This window comes from Lacerta agilis, chromosome 8 (genome assembly GCF_009819535.1).
Source record: "Lacerta agilis isolate rLacAgi1 chromosome 8, rLacAgi1.pri, whole genome shotgun sequence".
NCBI classification, from domain to species: Eukaryota; Metazoa; Chordata; class Lepidosauria; order Squamata; family Lacertidae; genus Lacerta; species Lacerta agilis.
The window spans coordinates 34,224,423-34,245,126 of record NC_046319.1 but is presented as its reverse complement, the minus strand read 5'-3'; the positions used below and the strand labels follow the sequence as shown (position 1 = coordinate 34,245,126).

The 20,704-nt window shown below is 46.0% G+C and overlaps 1 protein-coding gene across 7 annotated transcripts in view; it reads left to right on the top strand.

Moving 5' to 3' along the window:
• Positions 1 to 20,189, top strand: part of IRX5 (iroquois homeobox 5) — a 28,445-nt gene extending 8,256 nt beyond the window's left edge. For 2 of the 7 annotated variants that reach the window (XM_033156850.1, XM_033156853.1), the window contains exon 4: positions 4,813 to 5,380. In XM_033156850.1, the coding sequence (XP_033012741.1) occupies positions 4,813 to 4,991 (179 nt within the window). In that variant the 3' untranslated portion in view covers positions 4,992 to 5,380. Of the gene's footprint in view, positions 1 to 2,089; positions 2,327 to 4,812; positions 5,381 to 12,158; positions 12,468 to 19,642 lie in introns of those variants that run through there. The other 5 variants (XM_033156849.1, XM_033156852.1, XM_033156846.1 and 2 more) reach the window with 5 other exon arrangements.
• Positions 20,190 to 20,704: the final 515 nt, after the last annotated feature.

Here is a 20,704-nt window from a genome sequence, read left to right as displayed (position 1 = left end):
AATACAGGTGTAACTAACATCCATTTGTCTCCTATACCCTTAGCAAAACGTGTCTTCGGGTTGTTGTTGTTTTAATAGCAGCAAAAATAATATTATGTTAATTACAGTTTACAATGACATCCGAAACAAATCTACATTTTTATTTTAGACGCGGTGGTTTTTGTTTTTATAGCTAAAGATCTAAAAATAAAATAAAATTGGAGCTTAGAGCTGTGTCCAATGTTTGTTCTACTCAGAGTAGACGCACTGAAATTCATGGACACCAGAAACTTAATTCCATTAATGTGAACGTGTCTCCTCTAAGTAAAACTTGGCTGGGTGCAACCGTTGAAGATATTTCCCACCAACTGGATTTTCCGGAGGAAGTTACATACAAAACAGCCATTTCATACCAAGTAGTGTTTATGTATGCTGTTTATTTTTTTTGGGGGGGGGGGATTTTCTGAGCATCCAAAATGGGACACCACGTGAATCTGGTAGGAGGCTGATATGCCGTGGTGCTAAATAGACCCCCCCAACACACACCAATACTTGAAAAGAAGACCTATGCGTTCCAGTGGAATTTTCTTCGTTTTAGGAGTAATCAGGCGTATTAGATATCGAAAGGAAAATCATTCCCATTGATTTCAGTTAAATTTACTTCGGAATCGCAACATGCAAAGTAGCTGGAGTCAAACCAGTTTCGATCCACTCGCGTTAGTGAAAGGAACCGCTTTTCGTCGTGTAAATATAACAAGTGGTCTCTGCATGGCGTTAGAAACAAAACATAAGGCGGTTCATAATGGGTAGGTGTGCGCTAGCCAACTTAACCCCCGTGAAGTTTATGGATGTGGGGTGGTGGGAGAACAAGGCTTGTCAGTTTCAGTCCAGGGTTCCAGCTTTCTGAGACGTTTCGAACGTTCGGTGGGGGAGAGAGAGAAAACTCGTGTAAAGGTGTAACGTGTGGATCTCTGACTAATTTATTAAACCTGCAGCGAGTGTGAATCCATCCTGGGTTGTGTGTTTCTTTTTTGGAGGGGGGGGGGCAGCCGGGCAGCTATCATCCTCATTCACACAAAGGGAGAAAACAGCTGGACTTGAAAACAAATGGGGAGGGGGAAAATCCGAATTAATGGCTAGGACTCGGGATCCAGTATTTTGAAAGCGGGGTGGTATTGGAAGTGTGTGTGGAGGGGAATGGCCAGGGAGACAAATGGCGTCGAAATCCGCGAATTTAGATAGGGCAACAGGCTGGTGGCGCCCAAATGCGTCAATGCCACAAAGTAGACTGACTTCCCGTTTCTGAAGCCCTCGGTGTGGCGTTAAGCTACATTCCCCATCCGAAGGGAATCCTGCTGAGGACCATGGGGCTTTCAAGTGAACCTACTTCGGATTAAGTAAGCATGCAAACGAGTTCCGGGGGGGGAGCCCTCATTGCTTTCGGAGTCCCTTCGCGTAGGATCACAATCCTGATGTCCGCTTAAGAGTGCGAGGATTCTTCCTCTGCAAACACACATGCTCTGGATGGCGTTTGAAAGGCTCCGAGTTGACGCTCGTTTGGAGATCGAGGTTTAGATAGGGGCTGCGAGGACTGATTGGCCTCGTGCAGCAGCCAGATCTCTGTTCTGCAAATCGAAAACCGCGACGCGCACATCAAACCGCAACGAGGTGAGGTTAACCTTCCCCTCTGTCCACACACACAAACGCCTGCAAACCAGCGCCCCGGAATGGTCTGGGGAAAAGTCGTTTCTCTGATTATTTTTTTTTAAATGAAAACATAAATGAAGCAGTAATTTCAAACCCAGAATCCTTCTGTCTCTAATCCCTCTCCAAATATTGCTTCATTCCTCAACGCTGCACACGCATAACTTTTAGATCTCACTTTCAGTGGGTGGGGAGAAGGCAAGGCAACCCAGCTCCCGCGGCCTTAACCTCCTAAAAACAGAAAAAGAAAAGCCCTCTTAGGTTACGGTTGGAGTAAACAGCACTTCAGAGAGCAGTCATCAGAGGCTGTTACAAACTCGGTGGTAATTAACTAATGATCGGCTCGTTTGGGTTTCAGACGCATGCCGATTAAAAGCCGATTATTCACCCCTCCTTTCCCTTTCAGGGGCGCAGCTTTACCTGCATATCAAAGTGATGGGAGCCGGGAAGTCGTCTTGAGGTACAAGTCCCAGAAAGTTCACACTCCACTTTTGCCTGAGTTTGAAAGCGCTTCCTAGCAAGTGGGTTGCATATACAATAAATCGAAGTCAAAGGCACTCCGTTTACAAGTCGGGTTTCCTGCTTGGAGCGCAGGGCTTCCAGGGACCTGTAAACTGAGTGCAGGCGTTTTGTCTAGCGCGAAGGTCCGAGAAGGTCAGTCACTGAAAAGAGCTAAACAGGCGCAGGTGGATTCTCTAGCAGGTCGGCGTCGCCCCACCGCGTTAAGTGGGGTTTTCTCCCGAGTAAGCGCCCAAAGGATCTCAGTCTCAACTGGAAAAAACAACGTGGGGAAACAATCGTTTCGAAATGTGAACATCTCTTAGGGCGGCTGAAATACTGAAATCACTTCCTTTGGAGTAACAAAGATCCACTAGTGCGTTCAGCTGGAGCCTATGCATGTTTACTTGGATATAAGTTTTGTTCAATGAGTCTCACACTTCTGTTGGGAGGGTGGCAGCTTCAAGTAATAGTTGCGGGGGAGAAACGTGGGTTTGGGAGTGCAATCCTCTAAATGTTTACACGGGAGTAAATCACATTCTCTTCCATAGGGCTTATTCCTTAATCTGCGTGTTTAGGATTGTAGCGAACCCCGAGCTGTAAACTTAATAGGCAAAGTGTGCGTGTGGAGGAAAGTCCCAGAGAGAGAAAGAGAGAGATCACCAGTGTTGCAAAAAACAATTTCCTATTCACCTCTACTCGTTTGGGATTCCGGTAAAAAGGCTCCTGGCTGCTATTTGACCTAGGCCTTCAAAACAGGGGTTGATCATTTCCAAAGAGAGAGGGATGAAACTCACCATCGAAAGCCTTTTTCCAAACCCACCCTCCATCCCAGATGAGGGCTTTCCCCCGCTGCAGAAGGAAAGAACCTTTTGCACATGCTCAGAAACATCATGCCTCCCAGGACCGAGTCAGTACTGAAAGGAAAGTTCCCACCAGGACCTGATTTCAATGTCTGCATAAACTTTCACAAATATGAGCTTGGAACAAGGGGTGGTGGACCCTTGTGCCCCTTCCTCATATCCCCCCCTCCAATTCCCATCAGCCTCAGCCAACAGGTCCAAAAGTCAGGGATGACCGGAACTGTAGTCTAACAATATCTAGAGGGTCATACCCCCAGCAAACCAGTTTAACCGACATATTTCTACGTGTGTCTGACCCCGTGTATGTTTGCATGGACGTGAACCGCAGATTAACGAGTGCTTCCTTCCTGAATGGGGGAAGCGGGAGGCGGGTTGGCCCTAAGAACATATTCGGAAGCGGTTTCCAAACTGTTAAAAAGAAAAAAAAGAAAACAACTGTTTCAAGGAAACGCGCAGAAGGCAGAGGAGCAAACTACCGTGTAAACGAAACTGCTCTGGTTTAGGTGACCCTCGCTGGGACTCCTGAGGGGCTCATTTAAAGAGGTGCTGCCCAAGAAGAACAAATTTACTCTCTAAAGACTAACCTAACCCTCCGGTTTCAAAGGGAGTGAAGGCTTAATTGGTGATGAAAAGGTAAGAATAGGAAAGGGTCCTCTCCCCCCACCCGCCGCGCCCCATATTTTAAAGGGAGGAAGAAACTTCCCCACCAAGAATAGGGCTCTATTGTCTGACATTTCCTCGGAGTTTATGATCATTTAAACTACCTGCAACGAACAGATCCGTAACAAGGAAAACTAATCCAAAGGGATTTTTAAACTCCTCTTGATGTCAGATTCAGTTTGCGCTTTGCAAAACGCCCTTAACAATGCAATCCTATGCGTGTCTGCTCAGAAGTATGTCCCACCAAGTTCAAATGGACCCATGCCTAGCGAAGTGTGGCCGGGATTGCAGTCCAGACCTTCAGTCCTTTGTGTACTTTACCTTGGAGTAAACCCCATTGGACTCAGTGGGATATATTTCCAAGTAAAATGTAGATAGGATTGGGCAGTACAAACCGATTTTTTAGGGCCCTCAAATACTTATTATTATAATATATATATGTATATATATAATAAGTAAAGCGATTGTTACTAATTTTTAAAGGCTGCGATCCTGTGTACACTTATTCAGGAAGAAACCTCCATTAAAGCGGTAGGAAAACCTGGACAGGATAGAATTGCGTAAAGATGCAATTCTAGGCAGTATTTATTATTTAATAATAATAATTAATTAAAAAAATCCCGCAAAGTCCTTCTCCCTCCCACTCCTCATTTTATCTTCACTACAGCCCTGCAAGGTAGGTTAGAGAAGGAGACTCGAAGTAGGGTCAAGTGAGCTTCACAGGTATGAGCCGAGAATTGACCCGTACCTAAGTCCCCTTCCACATCCCAAACTTTCTTTGTCCACTTCGCCACACCCTGGTTAGGCACAAGTCCAATTGCTCTCAGTAATACTTTTTTTTACGAGTAAACACCCACAGGAACCATCTCCACAGATCTGCGGTGACAGAGTGAGAGCTCTCTCCTCCAAACCCTTACGCTTTCAAACCTTGCCTAAACCCATTGATTTGCTTCGAATGGTCTGCGAATATGGGGAATTGGATGTTCTGACTTAAGTGGTATTATAAAAGAGATTTGGGGAAGGGGAAAGAGAGCTTGGGCATACACACATGCACACACGTGTCAGGGGAGAAGGGTCCCCCTTTACCCCTTAAATCTTCTCCACTCAGATGCTGACTCCGGCTTGAGTTCCGAAAGGTTAACATCCGAGTTCCCACGCACACCCGGTTCCAGAGCTGAACCCGAATTTAAAATCATCACCAGAGAGCGTTCCCCGCTTTTAGTGATGGCGTATTACTGTCATTCCGGAGGCTTCCCCCGATGTTTTATTGTGACTACTGTACATTGATTCGAATTCTACTTCGCTTTACTGTGGAGTGTGTGTGGTGACGAATCTGGGATCTAGTTTTCCTTTGCGTGCAGTCCTTGAAACGCTATGGTGAAAACGAAGGGTCATTCGGATTCGGATTGAAACAGATTTCACGCCAGTTTCTAGGCACACTTTCCCAATAAGGAGAAAGGATGCTGCTGGCTTCGAAGATCATCCGCTCTCTGGCTCCAGTGGCCTGAGGGCCGGTGGGAATATATTTTCTACTCTTGTTTAAAGGCAGTATGAATAAAAGATGGTTCCGTAGACTCCAAATTGTTTTATTCACACGCTGCTTTCAGGGTTGAGGGGAAAACAAGAAGAGTTTGTCATGCTCTTGCAAGAAAGGGGGAAAGAGGAGAGAAATCCCTGCTCCAAAAAAAGAAAGAAAGTATATATTAGCTTTTGTGCAATCAGCTCCCAAAACAGCTGTTTCCCCAATGCCAAAGATATCCACAAACACTGAGTTGGGGGAGGGGGGAGGATGGAGGGAGATATTCTAGGGGGCTTGGGTTACTAAACTCAAATCGGTTTCATTTGCAGTTAAATCACACGGATTGCAATGGGATTTCTTCTGAGTGAAGTTTAGGAGACTTTCTGATTCCCTCCCACGGACTGACACAGATTTTAATCCAGCAAGTAGCCAGGCACCATACAGGAGTTAGTGGATATTTACTTCGGTTTAGCTCCCCTGAAGTTCGATTACCGGTAGACTAATCCGAACTGCCTGGTTTCGGAGGAAGACGGCTGTTGAACTCGTGAAACCCATGCGGTAGGGGGGGGAAACTGGGCATCTCCAAAGCAAAAAACCCCAAGAGATTTCTCGCTAATAAACTGCAAGGCTTAAGCGCAAAAGCAAAGGGGAATCTTTACACCTAAATTGGGCTGTAGTGACCTTGGTCTTGCCTGTTTCTTCCAAAACAGGCAAGAGGAGTGACAGTATGTGGACTTAGCTCTCTGGGAGCGACATCCTGTGGCCTTGGCCAATGTGTTGTGCTCTTATATTCATAATCTTCATGAGTGGCCTACCTCACAGGGCTGTTGTGAGGACAAGCACAATAAAGACAGCAAAGTTCTTTGCGAGGTGAACATCTTTTGAGAGTGGCAGATGCCTAGCAAATAAAGTAGGCCTATAGGCCCCAACTGAGCAGCGGTGTAACTAGGTAGTAGAAACCGCGTCAAGGATTGGGTAGTGTATGCAGGAGTGGAGAAGGGCTCCCACAAATATAGATTCGTGTATCTTCTTCATCCTGCAACGGTGGTCTACATTTAGCAAAGTAGAAAACTTTGGTCTCTTGCGGTCATGAGGACTAGAAACGCTGGTTTGCGGCGCGGGGAGCAGGAAGGCAGGAATAAAACGCAACGCAGCACTGCATGGATTTTATAGAAAGCCAGGATGCCCATTGGGCAGGGAAATTATTTCAACTGTCTGGTTCTAATGGCGTTTATTGATTTCTCCCAATTTAAAGAAACCAATGCGCACTCGCTTCTCGCGCAGTCGCAGACAGACGTCCGTCCTGCTAGTTCTGGTCCTGTGCTGCTGGTAGCTTTTTTTGGTAGCTAATTGCCACCAATTAACTCTTGCCCTCTTTGGCACATCTTATGCTCAAACACTCCTCCGACCCGGTCCTCTCCTGGGGGAAAAGGAAGGAGCGGGGAGGTGGAATACCGCATATACTAGGCTATATAATACTCATATAATAAATTAAACTAATCAAGTTTACGGGGAAAACTTCACTCTTCCAGCCTTCAAAAAGGAGGACGGTTTTTGTTCTTTTTAAATAAATAAATAAATAAATAAATAAATAAATAAATAAATAAATAAATAAATAAATAAATAATCTTAATCACAAGAAATCAGCGAACTCGAATAAAGTCACACACACCCCGCCCAGGAATCAACAATATAAAAGAGCACGATCCAGCCAGCCTGGAACCCTTTTTGTAGCCCCGATCCGATGTGTGTTTACTCAGAACTAACCTAAGGATTGTAAACTAACACTTTGGAGTTCACTACTGCTACCAGGTAAGTGGGTATAGGCTTGAACAACCCTTTCAGTGGGAGCCAGCAAAAATCTGAGAGAAGCGGAGAGGTGGGGAATGTGCCAGGTAATCTCATGCAGGTTTATTCAGAAGCAAATCCGTCTGAGTTCAATGGGCTTGCTCCCAAGGAAGGGTGCCAGTCCAACCTCGACTCCAGTTCGATCAGTTTTCAGATCCATTACTTGGTCTGAGAGATCCTAAAGGAGGAACCGATAGATAGATAGATAGATAGATAGATAGATAGATAGATAGATAGATAGATAGATAGATAGATAGGCAGGCAGGCAGGCAGGCAGGCAGGCAGATAGGCCTGAGGCAGAGAGAATTAAGGAGAGCATTAGCTGCTTGGAATTGAGAGGACGCCGAAATCTGTTTCAACCGCTGAACCGGCCTGGGCTCATTGACTGGAAGGTGCTGAAGTTAAAAGCGTCCGCTTTGAACCCGATCCACAGACAACTCGGCTAATCCAAAACCCAGGTATTTGGACTCAAACCAGATCCCCCCACTCACCACTTCCCAGAGAATCCCGGGAACATTGTAGTTTCTTAGAGAGTAGATAGGCGACTCTTAACAGACCACAGTTCCCAAGATTTCTTTGTGGGGGCAGCACGTCTCTTAAAGTTGTAGGCTATGTAATTATTCTTTGAGTGTATGGTGTGGATGTGACATACTAATACAAAACGTCTTCTAGAATCTAGATGATTGAAAGAGATATTAAATATCCAGTTGCGTCAAAAGAGGGAGATGATTTTAAGAACTTGTGGTAAGACAGCCATGGGCGTAGCCAGGATTTTTTGGGGGGGGGCAGAACCTCAGTTTGCTATGTATTTTTATTGATTTGGGGGGCAGCTGTCTCTCCCTGCTGCCCCTCTTGGCTACACCCATGAAGACAGCCACCCAGAAACGCCCCCCCTTTAACAGGCAACCCAAAGACTTGAGTCCATGCATATGAAATATGGCTCAGGCGATTTCAGCTGGACAAATGAACCGCACCTATTTTAAAAGGCGTTTTCCTTCTTCAAATCCACGTGTTTGGCAAAAGGATCCATTTCCACATTGCATGACTCTGGGTTGAAGGACTGTCCTAATGCCTCTCTTGTTAGTGGTGGTCATTCCAGGTGAACATATCCGGAATAAAATGCCCTGGTCCTTATTAGTGCGGGAACCATTTAGGCTCATTTCGTGGTTAACTAATTTGGATTACCCTTGCAATCAGCGAGTTTAACCCGCGTTAAGACATCTGTAGCGTGAAGGCGCGTTAAATACTCTTGCTTCTAGTCTGAGCTGAGGTAGGTTCAGATTCACTGAAAGGGGTTCTGACACTGTCTTTATTTGCACTGAAGTCAAACGCTCCTGGGGGTGGGGAGAGGAGAAATTAATCTGGGGCGCAGCTTTCCATCCTCGGAAGACACTGGGCAACTGAAGTGAGTCCCCTGCCCCCCAAATAAGTTCCCCTTGCGTTAACGAGGTAGAGTTTCTATTCCACCCGGAGCCTTCTAGGCTGTGAGACGCTTCAAAAACTCGGGAAAGTCCTCTTCTCGCTTGAGACGGGGGCTGCAAACTGAAATCGCTGGGGAGGGAGCAAAGTTTTGTTTGCTTTTAAAGAAATTAACAAAACAAGTGGGCGTTGTTGTTAATTGTGGTTTTTGTTGCACAGGCTGCAGCCAGACATTCTTTTGCTTCGAATTAACTAACCGCGAGAGAAACTCCCCCATCCCCCCCGCGCAGCCTCACTCTCGCCCGTCAAAACCTGGGGTCCCTAGAGCCGAATCGAATTCGGCTCACGACGTGTAAAGCGATAGCCATGACCTCCCCTAACCAACCACTTCTCTCCCCCTCCTCCCCGCTCCTTTCTTTAAAGTGACCTGCTTAGAGTATTAGGCCATCTGGACTTGGCAAGGCGCTAGACCGTCTCACACACAGACCCCTCCGCCCCCCCAACCTCCCCCCCAAACCAGCTGCTTTTCCAAACGACCAATACGTTAATTCTTGACAGCACTGGCAATCCCCCCACCGCCACTTTCTAGCTCCTCATCACGATCATTTTGAAAAGGGAGAGGGAGCGTCCCTCCCTCCCCGAACCTTGCAAACAAGTGGCAATTTTGAATTAGTGTGAGCATTAGCGACAATCTGGAAACACCCTCCCCTCTTCGCTCGTGGGGAGGGGAAGAGGCCGGTCCGTCCTATCTAGGGACATATATCTCCCCCCAGTAAAAAAAAAAGAGAGAGAGAGAGAGAGAGAGAGAAAGAGAGAGAAGTGGATCATTGCAGCCACAGAGGAGAATATGAGAGTCTGGGTTTTTATTGAATCATCAAATCCCCACGAACGGAGCTCTTAATTAATTTTGGGTGCGAGCAATGCAGCCCAGCTGTTTCCTTTGGAGTGGAGTTGTTCGGAGACAGACCCGCAGGAAAAAGAGAAAGTCTGCGGGCAGGCTGCTGCTTTCCCCTCATCCATTCTCTCTCTCTCCCCTCCCCACCGCCCCCCCCCAGCGCCACGAAAGCGTATCCTAGCGTTCGGCCCTTTCCCCACGACCAAAAAAAGAGAGAAAAAGGCCACTTGTAACTGACAGATGGCTGATTGTAGACTCGCATTCCTGCAGCCTCCTTACCTCTACAACAGGGGTCAGCAACCTTCGGCTCTCCAGATGTTTTGGACTACAATTCCCATCATCCCTGACCACTGGTCCTGTTAGCTAGGGATCATGGGAGTTGTAGGCCAAAACATCTGGAGAGCCGAAGGTTGCCTATGCCTGCTCTACAAGATGCGGGGAGGGGGAGATTGGTGATGAAAACCAAAGAACGATTGGGTTGGAAAGAAAGAAAGAAAGAAAGAAAGAAAGAAAGAAAGAAAGAAAGAAAGAAAGAAAGAAAGAAAGAGCTTGTAGCAATGTAGGGAGACTTCGTATGTTAACCACACATACATTTTCACACAGAGACATATATATGGAAAATTATATCGAGTTAATGTGATTTATTTTAACATGTCCCCCCGCGTCTGTCTGTCTGTCTGTCTCTCTCCCTCTCCCTGTGTGTGTGTGTACTTAAGCCTCTCCCCACGCCCCTCCGGAAAATGAATGAGATTGAACTGGATCGGGTCCCTGACAAGGAGGCCAGTCTTTCTGATGGGAAAGAAACGGACTTTTAGTGCGTAGTTGCTCTTAAGAGACAGCCGCGGCCTTACTCAGAGAGAAAGAAAGGGAGCTGGCCGGGAATGAGCTGGGTTGTCATTTGTAAAACAACCATCTATAGGGGTCGTAGATTACCAAGAATTGCCACTGAGCTCTTAAGGCTGCAATCTTAAACGCACTCCTTTGCGGGAACCTACATCAAAAGAGTTCAAAACCTTGAGTTGTGGAACAACTTTCTTTAGACCTAAGCTAAGGAATGGACACAAAAGAAGTCGCAAGTTTCCGCCATCTGCAGGAGGTTAGGCCTACTCTTTTGAGACATTTTGTGTAACATCTTGCCTAGCGAAGATATTTGGAGAACGCGGAAGCTTGCCACAATTTTGTGACACTTTTGTTGGTCTTAATAAGGTTTTGGCCAACCGTGGATTTGGGAGATTTCTTTTGCTACGGATCTATACGATATCTTTGAGTTTTATATGCTTGCTCTAGCAGGCGCTGTGGGTTGGTGGACATAGCTGAAAGAGAGCTGTATCCACAAAGCAGTTGTAGCGATTTACTGAGCCTAAGCGTTTATTTTGATGAGAAAAATAATAATTAGGACACGATCCAGCCAAAGTTTGTAAAGCAGTTCTTAAATCCCATTGATTAATTCAGCGTATGCTGATTTAAATGCCTTCCTTCTGCAATCAGCGTAGGACAAGACTTGGGAGAACTTTCCTTTAGCTCTCTCTCTCTATTTATAGCGACTTGCAAGTGAATCCTGTATATGTCTCGGGAGTAAATGCCGCTGTATTCTATGGGCCTCCCTCCCAAGTAGATGTGTGTTATGTATACATAGGATTGTAGCTATGGGGTGCTTCAAAACATTCAGCATAGGTGTTCTCCGCAGCCCTTGCGACAACCCTGCAAGGAAGGCCAATCACTGTAAAGGAGAGGCGAGACCGAGAAAATTATAAACTTGCCTAGATGGCACTTCTGTTTTCCATTATAAGCCTTATGTCTCTCTGGCAATATACTGATAGCTAAAAGAGAAGAAAGGATCCCTAGAAAGGCGATAGCCACGAGGATGCCAAATTAGGGCTCCTTCTCCTTCTGTTGAGCAACTCCTCTCCCTGGTAACATATCAGTGCACGGGATGCTTCGCGACAAATAAGCAGCAGGTCTCTGTCCGCACGGAGCTTACAGTCTATAAGCAGCTGTCGTGAAAAGTGCAGCGAGGGCAGTTTGAGAAATGCAAGTTTGGTTCATTGGGAAGTGAGCCGAAGTCATTCCTCTGGAAACCAGAGGCCACGTTTCCCTATTAGATAAGACCCTCTTGATTGCAGCCTTAGAGTGGAGAACAAACCTAAGGCTGAGATCCTGTGCAAACTTTCCTGGAATTTAGTCCCGTTAAACACACTGGGGCGTACGTCTGAGTAAATAAGGCTAGGGTCCCCCCCCCACTAGTTCAGATCATAGGGTTGCACTCCTAAGACAAACTTACCCACGTGTCCAAGGGCACGTCATAAAAAATGCCCCCTCCTCTCCTTTGACAACCTACAGATAGCGAGCGGAGTAAAATAGGTGGTCAATTATAGCCTTTCCTTAAATAACTCCAGTAGCTAAGCTTTTAAATAAACCAATAAACCCACATGCCCCTCAGGGCAAACTCTTGGGACGGAAGAATCGGCATATGATTCCTGCAGCTGTTGGGCAACTGGGGGGGGGGGCGCAGATAGGTTTGAGGGGCGGGGGGGGGGGAGACACACATCTTCACTTCCAGCCAAACACCGTCTATTAATAAGTTTTGCATTTAACAGTCTAACACAGGGTTCTGAAAGAGGCGACAAGGTTCTCCCTCCACCCCAACTCCGTGATTTAAAAGTATTTACAATTAACAAGGTTTCCTTTAAGACTCGTTTAAAATAACAAGCAGCATTTGATTCATCCTTGTGCTTTCGAGCGCCCCAAGATTGTCTCTTTGTTGTTCATGTAGAGAAGCAACAGGAACGCGCGCCTTGAAGGCAGATCCTCCCCCCATGCTTCTCTGCAACCAGGGACACTGAACACCCCGACCCCAGGCCCTGCAGAGATACCACAGAAATGCACACCCACTCCGCCTGCTAAAGCTGATTGAAAAGAGGAGAGCGCAGAACAAGACATCATGAAGTGAAACGGCGGAGAGCCCACTTTCTCAATGGTCTTTTTTTTTTTTTGCTATTTATTTCTTTTCCCTGAATGCATTCCCTTGCCTAGGCACAGAACTGGCAAATTAGACGAGCTAACTAATTCAAGATCAGACAAACAATGTGTGGCGGGGGGTTTAAATTTTTTTTTGTGTGTGTGTGTGTCTAAGTAGTCAAGAGCTATACCTAAGCAGAGGACCCCCAATTTACTTCAATTTCTGAGAGGTTTACTTTCAATGCAAAGTCTACATTATGGCAATAAGGAGGGCTGTACACTTTGATTAAATACTTTAAAGATCCTCTATTATTGTGGCTTTTAAAAACAATTTAATTCGACGAATTAACTCATTCTATGTCTAACATGTCCAACATTGCATCACTGCAACACAATTATCATGGACGCATGCGCGTAGCCAAGGGAGGGGGGCAGGGGGCCGCTGTCCCCACCCCAATACCAGGTAAATCAATAAAAATGCTTAACCAACTGAGGATCTGCCCCCCTAACAGAAAGCCTTTCCCCCTAACATGAAGCCTGCCCCCCACAACATAAATCCTGGCCACGCCCAGGAATTGAGGATTGGTGAAAAGTCCTCTCCCCCAGCATAAATTGTTTAGACAACCAGACGCCTCTGTCTGATTTGCCCTGATTTAAAAGCCCCTGTTAAAAATCCAAGTACTGCCATTTCCCCTGGTTTATATAGGACGGATTGTGAAAGCACCCCCCTCACAGTGACATCACACCTCCCAACGCATGTTTATTCGGAAGTAGGTCTCACCTAGCTCAATAGGACAGGCTCCCGGGTGCCACTCAAGCACGCCATATCAACAGAAAACATGCAGTATTCCATATGATTAAAACACTCTATCGTAAGCCACCCCAGGAACTTGTTTCATAGTGAAGGGCGTCGTACCATACGCATCCCTAAAATAAAATCACAAAAGTGAGGATTTCATAATATATTTGCCCTCTCGGTTTCTGTGAAGACAAGCCCCACCCAAACTAGAAACCGCAGGCTTCTTACATACACCCAGGCACCAGCTCCGACGACATCAGTCGACCTCGCTTCAAAGCAAGTGCATTTTGAGGAGGTTAAGTATCAGTCTCGGCGCTCCTGGCAGCCCTCCATAAATACTGAGGAAGCGGAAATGGGTGGAAGAATATGGTGGCTTCCTGATTGTACACCTGTTGCTTATTTCAGCTTTTCCTTTTTCTTATAATAATAATAATTAAAAAAAACACTTTTATTTATTTATATTAAAACTACAATATTTCAGTTCCAGCTCTAATATTAGGCAGAGTGAGGCATCTGCCTTCGGCAGCTGATATTGAGTGTCATGAAAGGGCAGGCAGATAGTTAATTATTTAATTTATTATTGTTGTTTCATTAAAAATATCTTTTTTATTAACTCCCAAGGAAACGTCGAAAGCCCTGTATGATTTTCTGCAGGCCTTATTTAAATTAGTATTGCTTCATTATCATTGCCAATAAAACGTAGGATCCCCACCCCACCCCTCGCTAGTATTAAGCAGGGTGAATTGTACATAAGCTATGCTCACTGAAATGAATGGACCTAAGTTGGTCGTGACCGTTATTTTCAATGGGTATGCGCTGAATATAATTTTGTTGGATATAATGCTCAGTACCTTGGTGCGTGGTGCATGTACATGTGTGCGTGTGCGCGCGCGCACGCATGCAACTCCATGGAACTTGAAGCCGAGTCTGAAGTGCCTGGCCGCCCTAGCTTTGCGGGTTTATCACGCCAACTATTACAGTATTTAAGAATAGGATCGCGCTGCTGCGCTCTTCTTCTTTACTGCTGAGATCCAGCCTGAATCCACGGGAGAAATACACCCTGTAGATCGTTTCACGCATGGTTCTAACGCCTCCCCCCCAACCTCCCCCCCCCACATGCCACTCAATATACTCAAACCCTAACTTTACTCAATGTGGGTTGAATAAAGGCCCACAGTTGTTGTTCCTGTGTGCTCACCCACATTATGGAATGTGGTGACTTTCTGGTTCTGGGACTATGGTCGAAACCTCTTTTTACAGTCTATGGGACCGCAATGCTTCTGAGCAAGGGATGTGAAGAATTATTAAACTCAAGTTAAGGAAGGGGGAGCCGAGCAGTGCTCTCCACAAACACCCCAAAAGAACGATGCATATATTTTTTCTGCTGCTGTTTGCAAAGCTGTTCTTGAACTGTGACTAACCCCGATGCTAAAGTGCAGCCCTCCTCTAATAAAAGTGGTACTTGTAACAGAAACGCCTCCCCATTCCAGCCACCCATTTACTCAACTGTTATAATTAGTTTCGTGTTCCAACTTGTATTCAGAAGCTGGGATCCGGGACTCAGACGTGGGCTGCTAAGGAAGGCATTCTTGGCTGTTGATTTATTCGCCTGCAAAGAGTTTTGATATTTCGTGCCCCATAACATCTCTCCCCCACTCCCCGCAAAAGAAAACACACCCCTTTGTATATATTTTTTTGCAAACCAAAAACTTTTTTGGGTAGCTCTTTTGTCCCCCAACCGCCCTGACTTCCTTGGTGGATCCACCGAGTAAGAGAGAAGCAGAACCAAGCAGGGTTATTAGAAATTATGGGGCTATTTTCTTCTCTTTTCTTGGCAAGGGACATTTGTTTGCACAAAGACCCTAGCGCCGCCGCCGCCTCTCCCCCTCCTCGCTCTTGTCTTGATGGATACAAATTTAAATGTGCACTTATTTAATTGGATCAGGTCCCGTGATAAAAGAGATAAACGGCTCCCCGTTTGCCAAGTTATTTCCAGAAGCACGCAGTCATGCGAGGAAGGAAAATTAACTGAGAGAAGAGGAGGCGCAGCGTACTTAAGTTACACCTCGCGAGGGTCTAGACTGCTGCAGAGAAAGCAGTCCCCTAGCCTATTTTAATCTCTCTCTCTCTCTCGTCCTTGTTTATTAGAACAAGCGGATTTCAGAGATAGAGAACCGGGGAACCCCATTTCTAAGGCTGCCATCCTAAACAGAGTAAGGGAGTCCGTCTGGTTGAGCACAGCGGTCCTTTCTTCCCAGTAAACCTGCACGTGGAGCGATTTTACTTTCTCTCCCCGAACGTTCCACTTGGACGTTCCGCCGAGCGTTCCATCCGACGCTTCCGTGTTCCTATCCAAATTCTTGGGTTAATCTTCTTTGAGAGTGGGGTGGGGGAGAGAAATCGCAGAAGCTCTTGAAGCATGCATTGGCTAGCTCCCTACCAAAATACATTTTCTCATAAATCCCCTTTGACATCAGCCGGTGGGACTGTCTAGGAAATGAGTACACTGCAGCTTTATTTCGTAGAGAATTCAAGCTCTGGGCACTTAATAATGTATACCTTTTTAGAGGTTTCCACCCCGCTAAAAAGGTAATTAATACTCTCTCTCTTCTCCCCCCCTTCCCAGTTCTCTCCCTTTCCGTCTTTTTGCCTTGTTCCTTTCTGTGTTGTACATACTTATGCAGGAAAAGCTAACAGATGGTTATTGATACAAACATGGTTTCTGTTGCTAAAGGCCTCTCCAAAACAAATTTTGCCGGCTGAATGCCAATGTATGCATGTTGGCTGGTGACAGCTGATTAGTACAGTGATTTACGGCCAAGTTTCTTCTATTCCCCCCCACCCCCCAAAAAGGGATGATACTGTCAAAGGCAGCAATTTAGGGAAAAAAAGATAAGACAGCACACCCCAGAGGCTTTCTGTAAAACCACCCAACAAATCTAAACCTACACTACAAATACCTGAAACACTGGAGCAATCAATTGGTCACAGATTAAATACAGTCTCTATTACGACTTTCCCTGGCAATCCGTTACTTCTGACAATAGCAGCCTCTAGATTTATGTAACTGCCCCTCACCTGTCCACCCGGCTAACAGTGTGTATATTTCAAAGTGCTGCGGCAAGGAGAGATTGGTTGCATTGCCATCCCTTCCTCCTTTGCTGCTGAGCCCCTGAAATGAGATGAAGGCTGCAATTCAGAAAGCACAGATCACTGATGAGTAGTTTCTAGTGATTTCAAGTGGGGGTGGGGGGTGGGGAGGCAGGGAAGTGGCATAAGCCTAAGTGCGTAGGCCTAGCAAAGAGCCAGAGTGGAAGGGCAGAACAGCAACAGCGCCATCCTGGGACAGAGCACTGGCCTATGGATTCCTGGCATTGACCAGCTGGTGGAGACAAGATGCTTTTTTTCACAGACAGAGCATCTTTTTAAAGAGGACATAGGAAAAGCTCGTCCTCCTGTATTTCTGCTTACATGTGACCCATCCCTCCCAACAGTCATTATGCGGCATGTAAAATTAATTGCAATGAACGTTCTTAAAAGACACTGCTTTGGGGCAATTTAATACTAGGCTAATACAGATCAACCTTATGCAACCTAGAAACAAACTGTGCTTACGTACACTTTGGCAGCTTGAAATGTTGTGAGGTCTCTCTCTCTCTCTCTCTCTCTCTCTCTCTCTCTCTCTCTCTCTCTCTTTCTCTCTCTCTCCCCCCCCCCCCCCCCCGCACCCTGTTTTCAAGTCACATTTTTACATGGCTGTTCTCCCACCCCTGCAACATTCCCTCCAAACTCCTCTTCAATGCAGCTCTCATGTGCACATGCTCAATGGATGTCTCGGACATGCACACCTCAACTTGCATTTTCAAACTGAATGGTAACTGCATTGAGGGGATGCACACCCAAAAGTAAGCTTTCCCAATAAACTGCAGGGTACCTATGGATTGTGGTTAGTGTTGGCAGCTTCAGATATCAGCAGCAGGAGTGCACTGGAGTTGCCCTGCAAGCACATAGGATAAAACTGAAGTGTGCCGTGCACACTGCAAATGAACCTGGTCACAGACTACATGCTAAGATACATCCACACAGGGTTTACATGTAGCAGGTCCAAGCCTTTTATAACCTGCAGTCTCCAGTTAGGAGAATCAGATAGGAGGCAGTAAGAAAGATCTCTGTCTCAGTTTGTGTACACACAACACATTTGAAACACGTTTAAAGCATATCACCCACTAAAGAATCATGGGAACTGTAGTTTGTTAAGTGTGCTGATAATTGTAGCTCTCTGAGGGGTAAACTTCAGTTCCCATGATTTTTTTTTTTTGGGGGGGGGGGAACGTGCTTTAAATGTATGGTGCTTGCCTAGACTCAGAAAAAGATGTGAGACTCTGGAGAGCTACTGTTCTTTACTAAGCTGGATGGACCAATGGTAGCCTGACCTGGAATAAGGTAGTGTTTCTGTTCCTGGAACTGGTCCTTATTATATATGGTCCAGTGTCATCATTACCACTTGAAATCTCTCTCTCTTCCATCAGTGACACTCAATAAAAAAATGAATTCTCTCATCTCTCCTTGACCCTCAGCCTCCCTTTTCATTTTTACCCCCTTTCTTCACAAATAAAGCTTTTGCTTGGCAATAAAGCCCAACGTCTCTGGTCTTCAGATCATCCTCTTTGGCTCTTTCCAGCCAAAAACCAGCGGCAAAAACTATGTGAAGTCATTGTTTGCAGGAAGGTTCCAAAAGGCCTGATTTATTAGCTTGTCAAGGGGAGCATTGTTGAGGAAGGCAATCAGAAAGCACTTACCTAGCAAAACTAAAATTACTGCCTTTTCACCCGCTAATTTGTATAACTCCCATGGAGGAACTTGGGAAGTGTTTGATGAGGCATAAAATGATGATTAATGAATTTATTGGCCCGTTGCTCATCAAATAGGGGTAGTATATCTTTCCTCTATTGGGCGGTTGGTTCCAGCAGCGATGTGGCTGCAGAGAGCTAGGCCGAAGTGGATCTCCTTTCCTGGAGTCTCTCTCTCCCCCCTTTTAACCTGCCTGACCTGAAGAATACCTTGCATGTAACAGAGGCAACGACAGGGAATGGCAATCCACAAAAGGCCCGTTTGATTGGGTGGTAAATGAGAAATGTGAAGACAAGTGGCTGCGGGGAAGGGTGGTCTGCTCAGTTTTCAATCACTTTGACTACTGAAGAAGCGAAGAATGCAGAAACCAGATAAGGTGTGAGAAGCAAGAGGGGAAGGGGGGTGGGTGGAGAAAGAGAGAGAGAGGAATGGACAAACCAATTTTAAACTTTCATAAAGGAACTGGCCAAAGCGCTCGATTGTTGCTATAATGAAAGAGGCAAAGGTAGAAATGGAATTCTTTTGGCAAGACCGACATTCTCACAAAGCGGTCTTCTTAGATGTCACAAAATCTTGGGCACCTCTGCCCTAAATATTGGGTTGATGAAGGCTGGGCCCTAGACGGGAAGGCGCCCTTGGATGAGGCCCTGGCTGCATGCCTCCCCTCTGGGTTCACCCCCCTGGCATGGATCAGTGCCCCTCCCTCCCTCCCTCTTCCTCCTTTACTCTTTGACACAGGCCTGAAGGCAGATGTAACAAAGCACCAAGGGATAGGAGTATGTGACTAAAGTCCTGCTTTCCCAATGAGTATTTCATATCAGCCAACAAGGCCACACTAGGTTGCAGCCCCAACTCTTGCTTTTCATCTGCTACCTATTCACTTAGCCATGCCGCACCGCACCCAGTCACTTACCCAATTCACACCATTGCCTGGAAGTAGAGGGAGCAGTGCAGTAGTGCCTGGTGTCTGTTGTAACTAATAGGGGATAAGGCAGGAGGCCAACAGTAGGTGGAGCCAGAGTCAAGACCAGCAGAGCCAACTAATTCTAATTTTGTCCCCGCTCTCCTCTCTGTGGAGTTCTGCAAGGACAACACAGAGACTGAGGAGGAGGAAGCTGACAACTAGTGCCACCCTGTGGACTGGTTGTATATAAGAAGAGAGGCGAGGGCTGGATGAGGGCAGACCGAGATTACTATGGACCATTGTCCCATTCCCCCTAGTGAACCAGCCTTCCCTGGGACGGTGAGCAGAAATCCCTGCTCCATTCTTCTTTTTCCTGAAATCGTTTATTCTCTTGTCAAGGAATCAGGAATCAGGAATGACAGCAAGGAAGAAGAGTTGCAACTCGGGGGTGGTGGTGGTGGTGGTGAGGTTGGGCACGGTGCTCCTTTAGGGTTTGGCAGCTACCTGGCAACATTGACCCCTGATGTTGACCCTGGCATAAAGGAGAACAATGGGTTTGGAACCCTACTCCCCAGGGAGAGGAAGTCTCTAAGGACATGGGAGAATGGCTGGAGATGATTGGTAGATCCAATCTTTCTGAGGTCCATTGTAATAATGCCTCAGGTGATACTGTCATGGGATGCCCTTTCCATTATCTCCAGGAAACTTTGCTTCATTAATTTGTCAAAGAATGTCCCTTTTTTAGGTGGACACCCAGCTGCACAAGGCACTGAGCACTGAACCAGCAAGTGGTTGGCCGGAATCCCTGACCCCCAAGTCATCTTTTTAAAGGTAGTGTGACCAATCGGAGACAGAGTCAGTCTCCTCTCTTCTCATACACTCCTCTCACACACTGATCTGGGTAAGAAGAAGTCAGCCCTTCTGTGGTCGTAAGTATTTTAATCCTGGCATTGAACCATTGCAAAACTTGGAGCAAGAGCTTGGTCTGTCAAGTTGGCATGTCTGAAAGTTTTGAAAGGTCTTCATTCCAGTACAGCAAAAAATGCTGACAATAAACTCCAAGGTGATGCTTGCAAAACAAAAACAAGAAAAAACACACACACACACACACACACACACACACCATCCTCCTCCTCTGACTAGATGAATCAGCTGCCCACCTTATGCTGAAGACCAGAAAACCTCCAGAAACCTCTGGCAAGAATCGGTGGTGAATTCAGGAGAATATAGCCGAACAGAGACGCTCACCATAAACCATATGCTTTAAAAGTATAATAAAATATATAACCTTTTGAGTTGGTCTGTGCTTTCTTTTTGGTTTTGGAATATTACATACAGGTACTATTAAAATTAAATTTCCTGCATCAGTAAACAAGGGGTGTGCCAATGATGGAAGGAGGTTGTGCTAAATTTGTGTGGTTAAAGGAGAAAGGGTGAGTCAGGAAGATAAACACCACAGTACCTGAAAGGGACTTTTTTTGAATTTGCAGTACCTGTACTGGCTGAAACAATGATGAGGAACCTGTGGTCCTTCAGATGTTGTTAGACTCCAGCTCCCATCAGCCTCAGCCAGCATGGCCAGTGTTCATGGATGATGGATGATAGTCCAGCAAGATCTGGAGGACCACAGACTCCCCATCCTGGGGCTAAAACAACGTAATGTGTTTTATAGACACATTGATATGAGTCCTTATCAATTTGTGGTAATCATAAATCACTCTTGTTTTGAGCTGCCTTAACCAACACATTTCCTTCAGCCCATATTCAGCGGCCAAATCCTTGAGTTAGTTACATATATTCCTTAAGA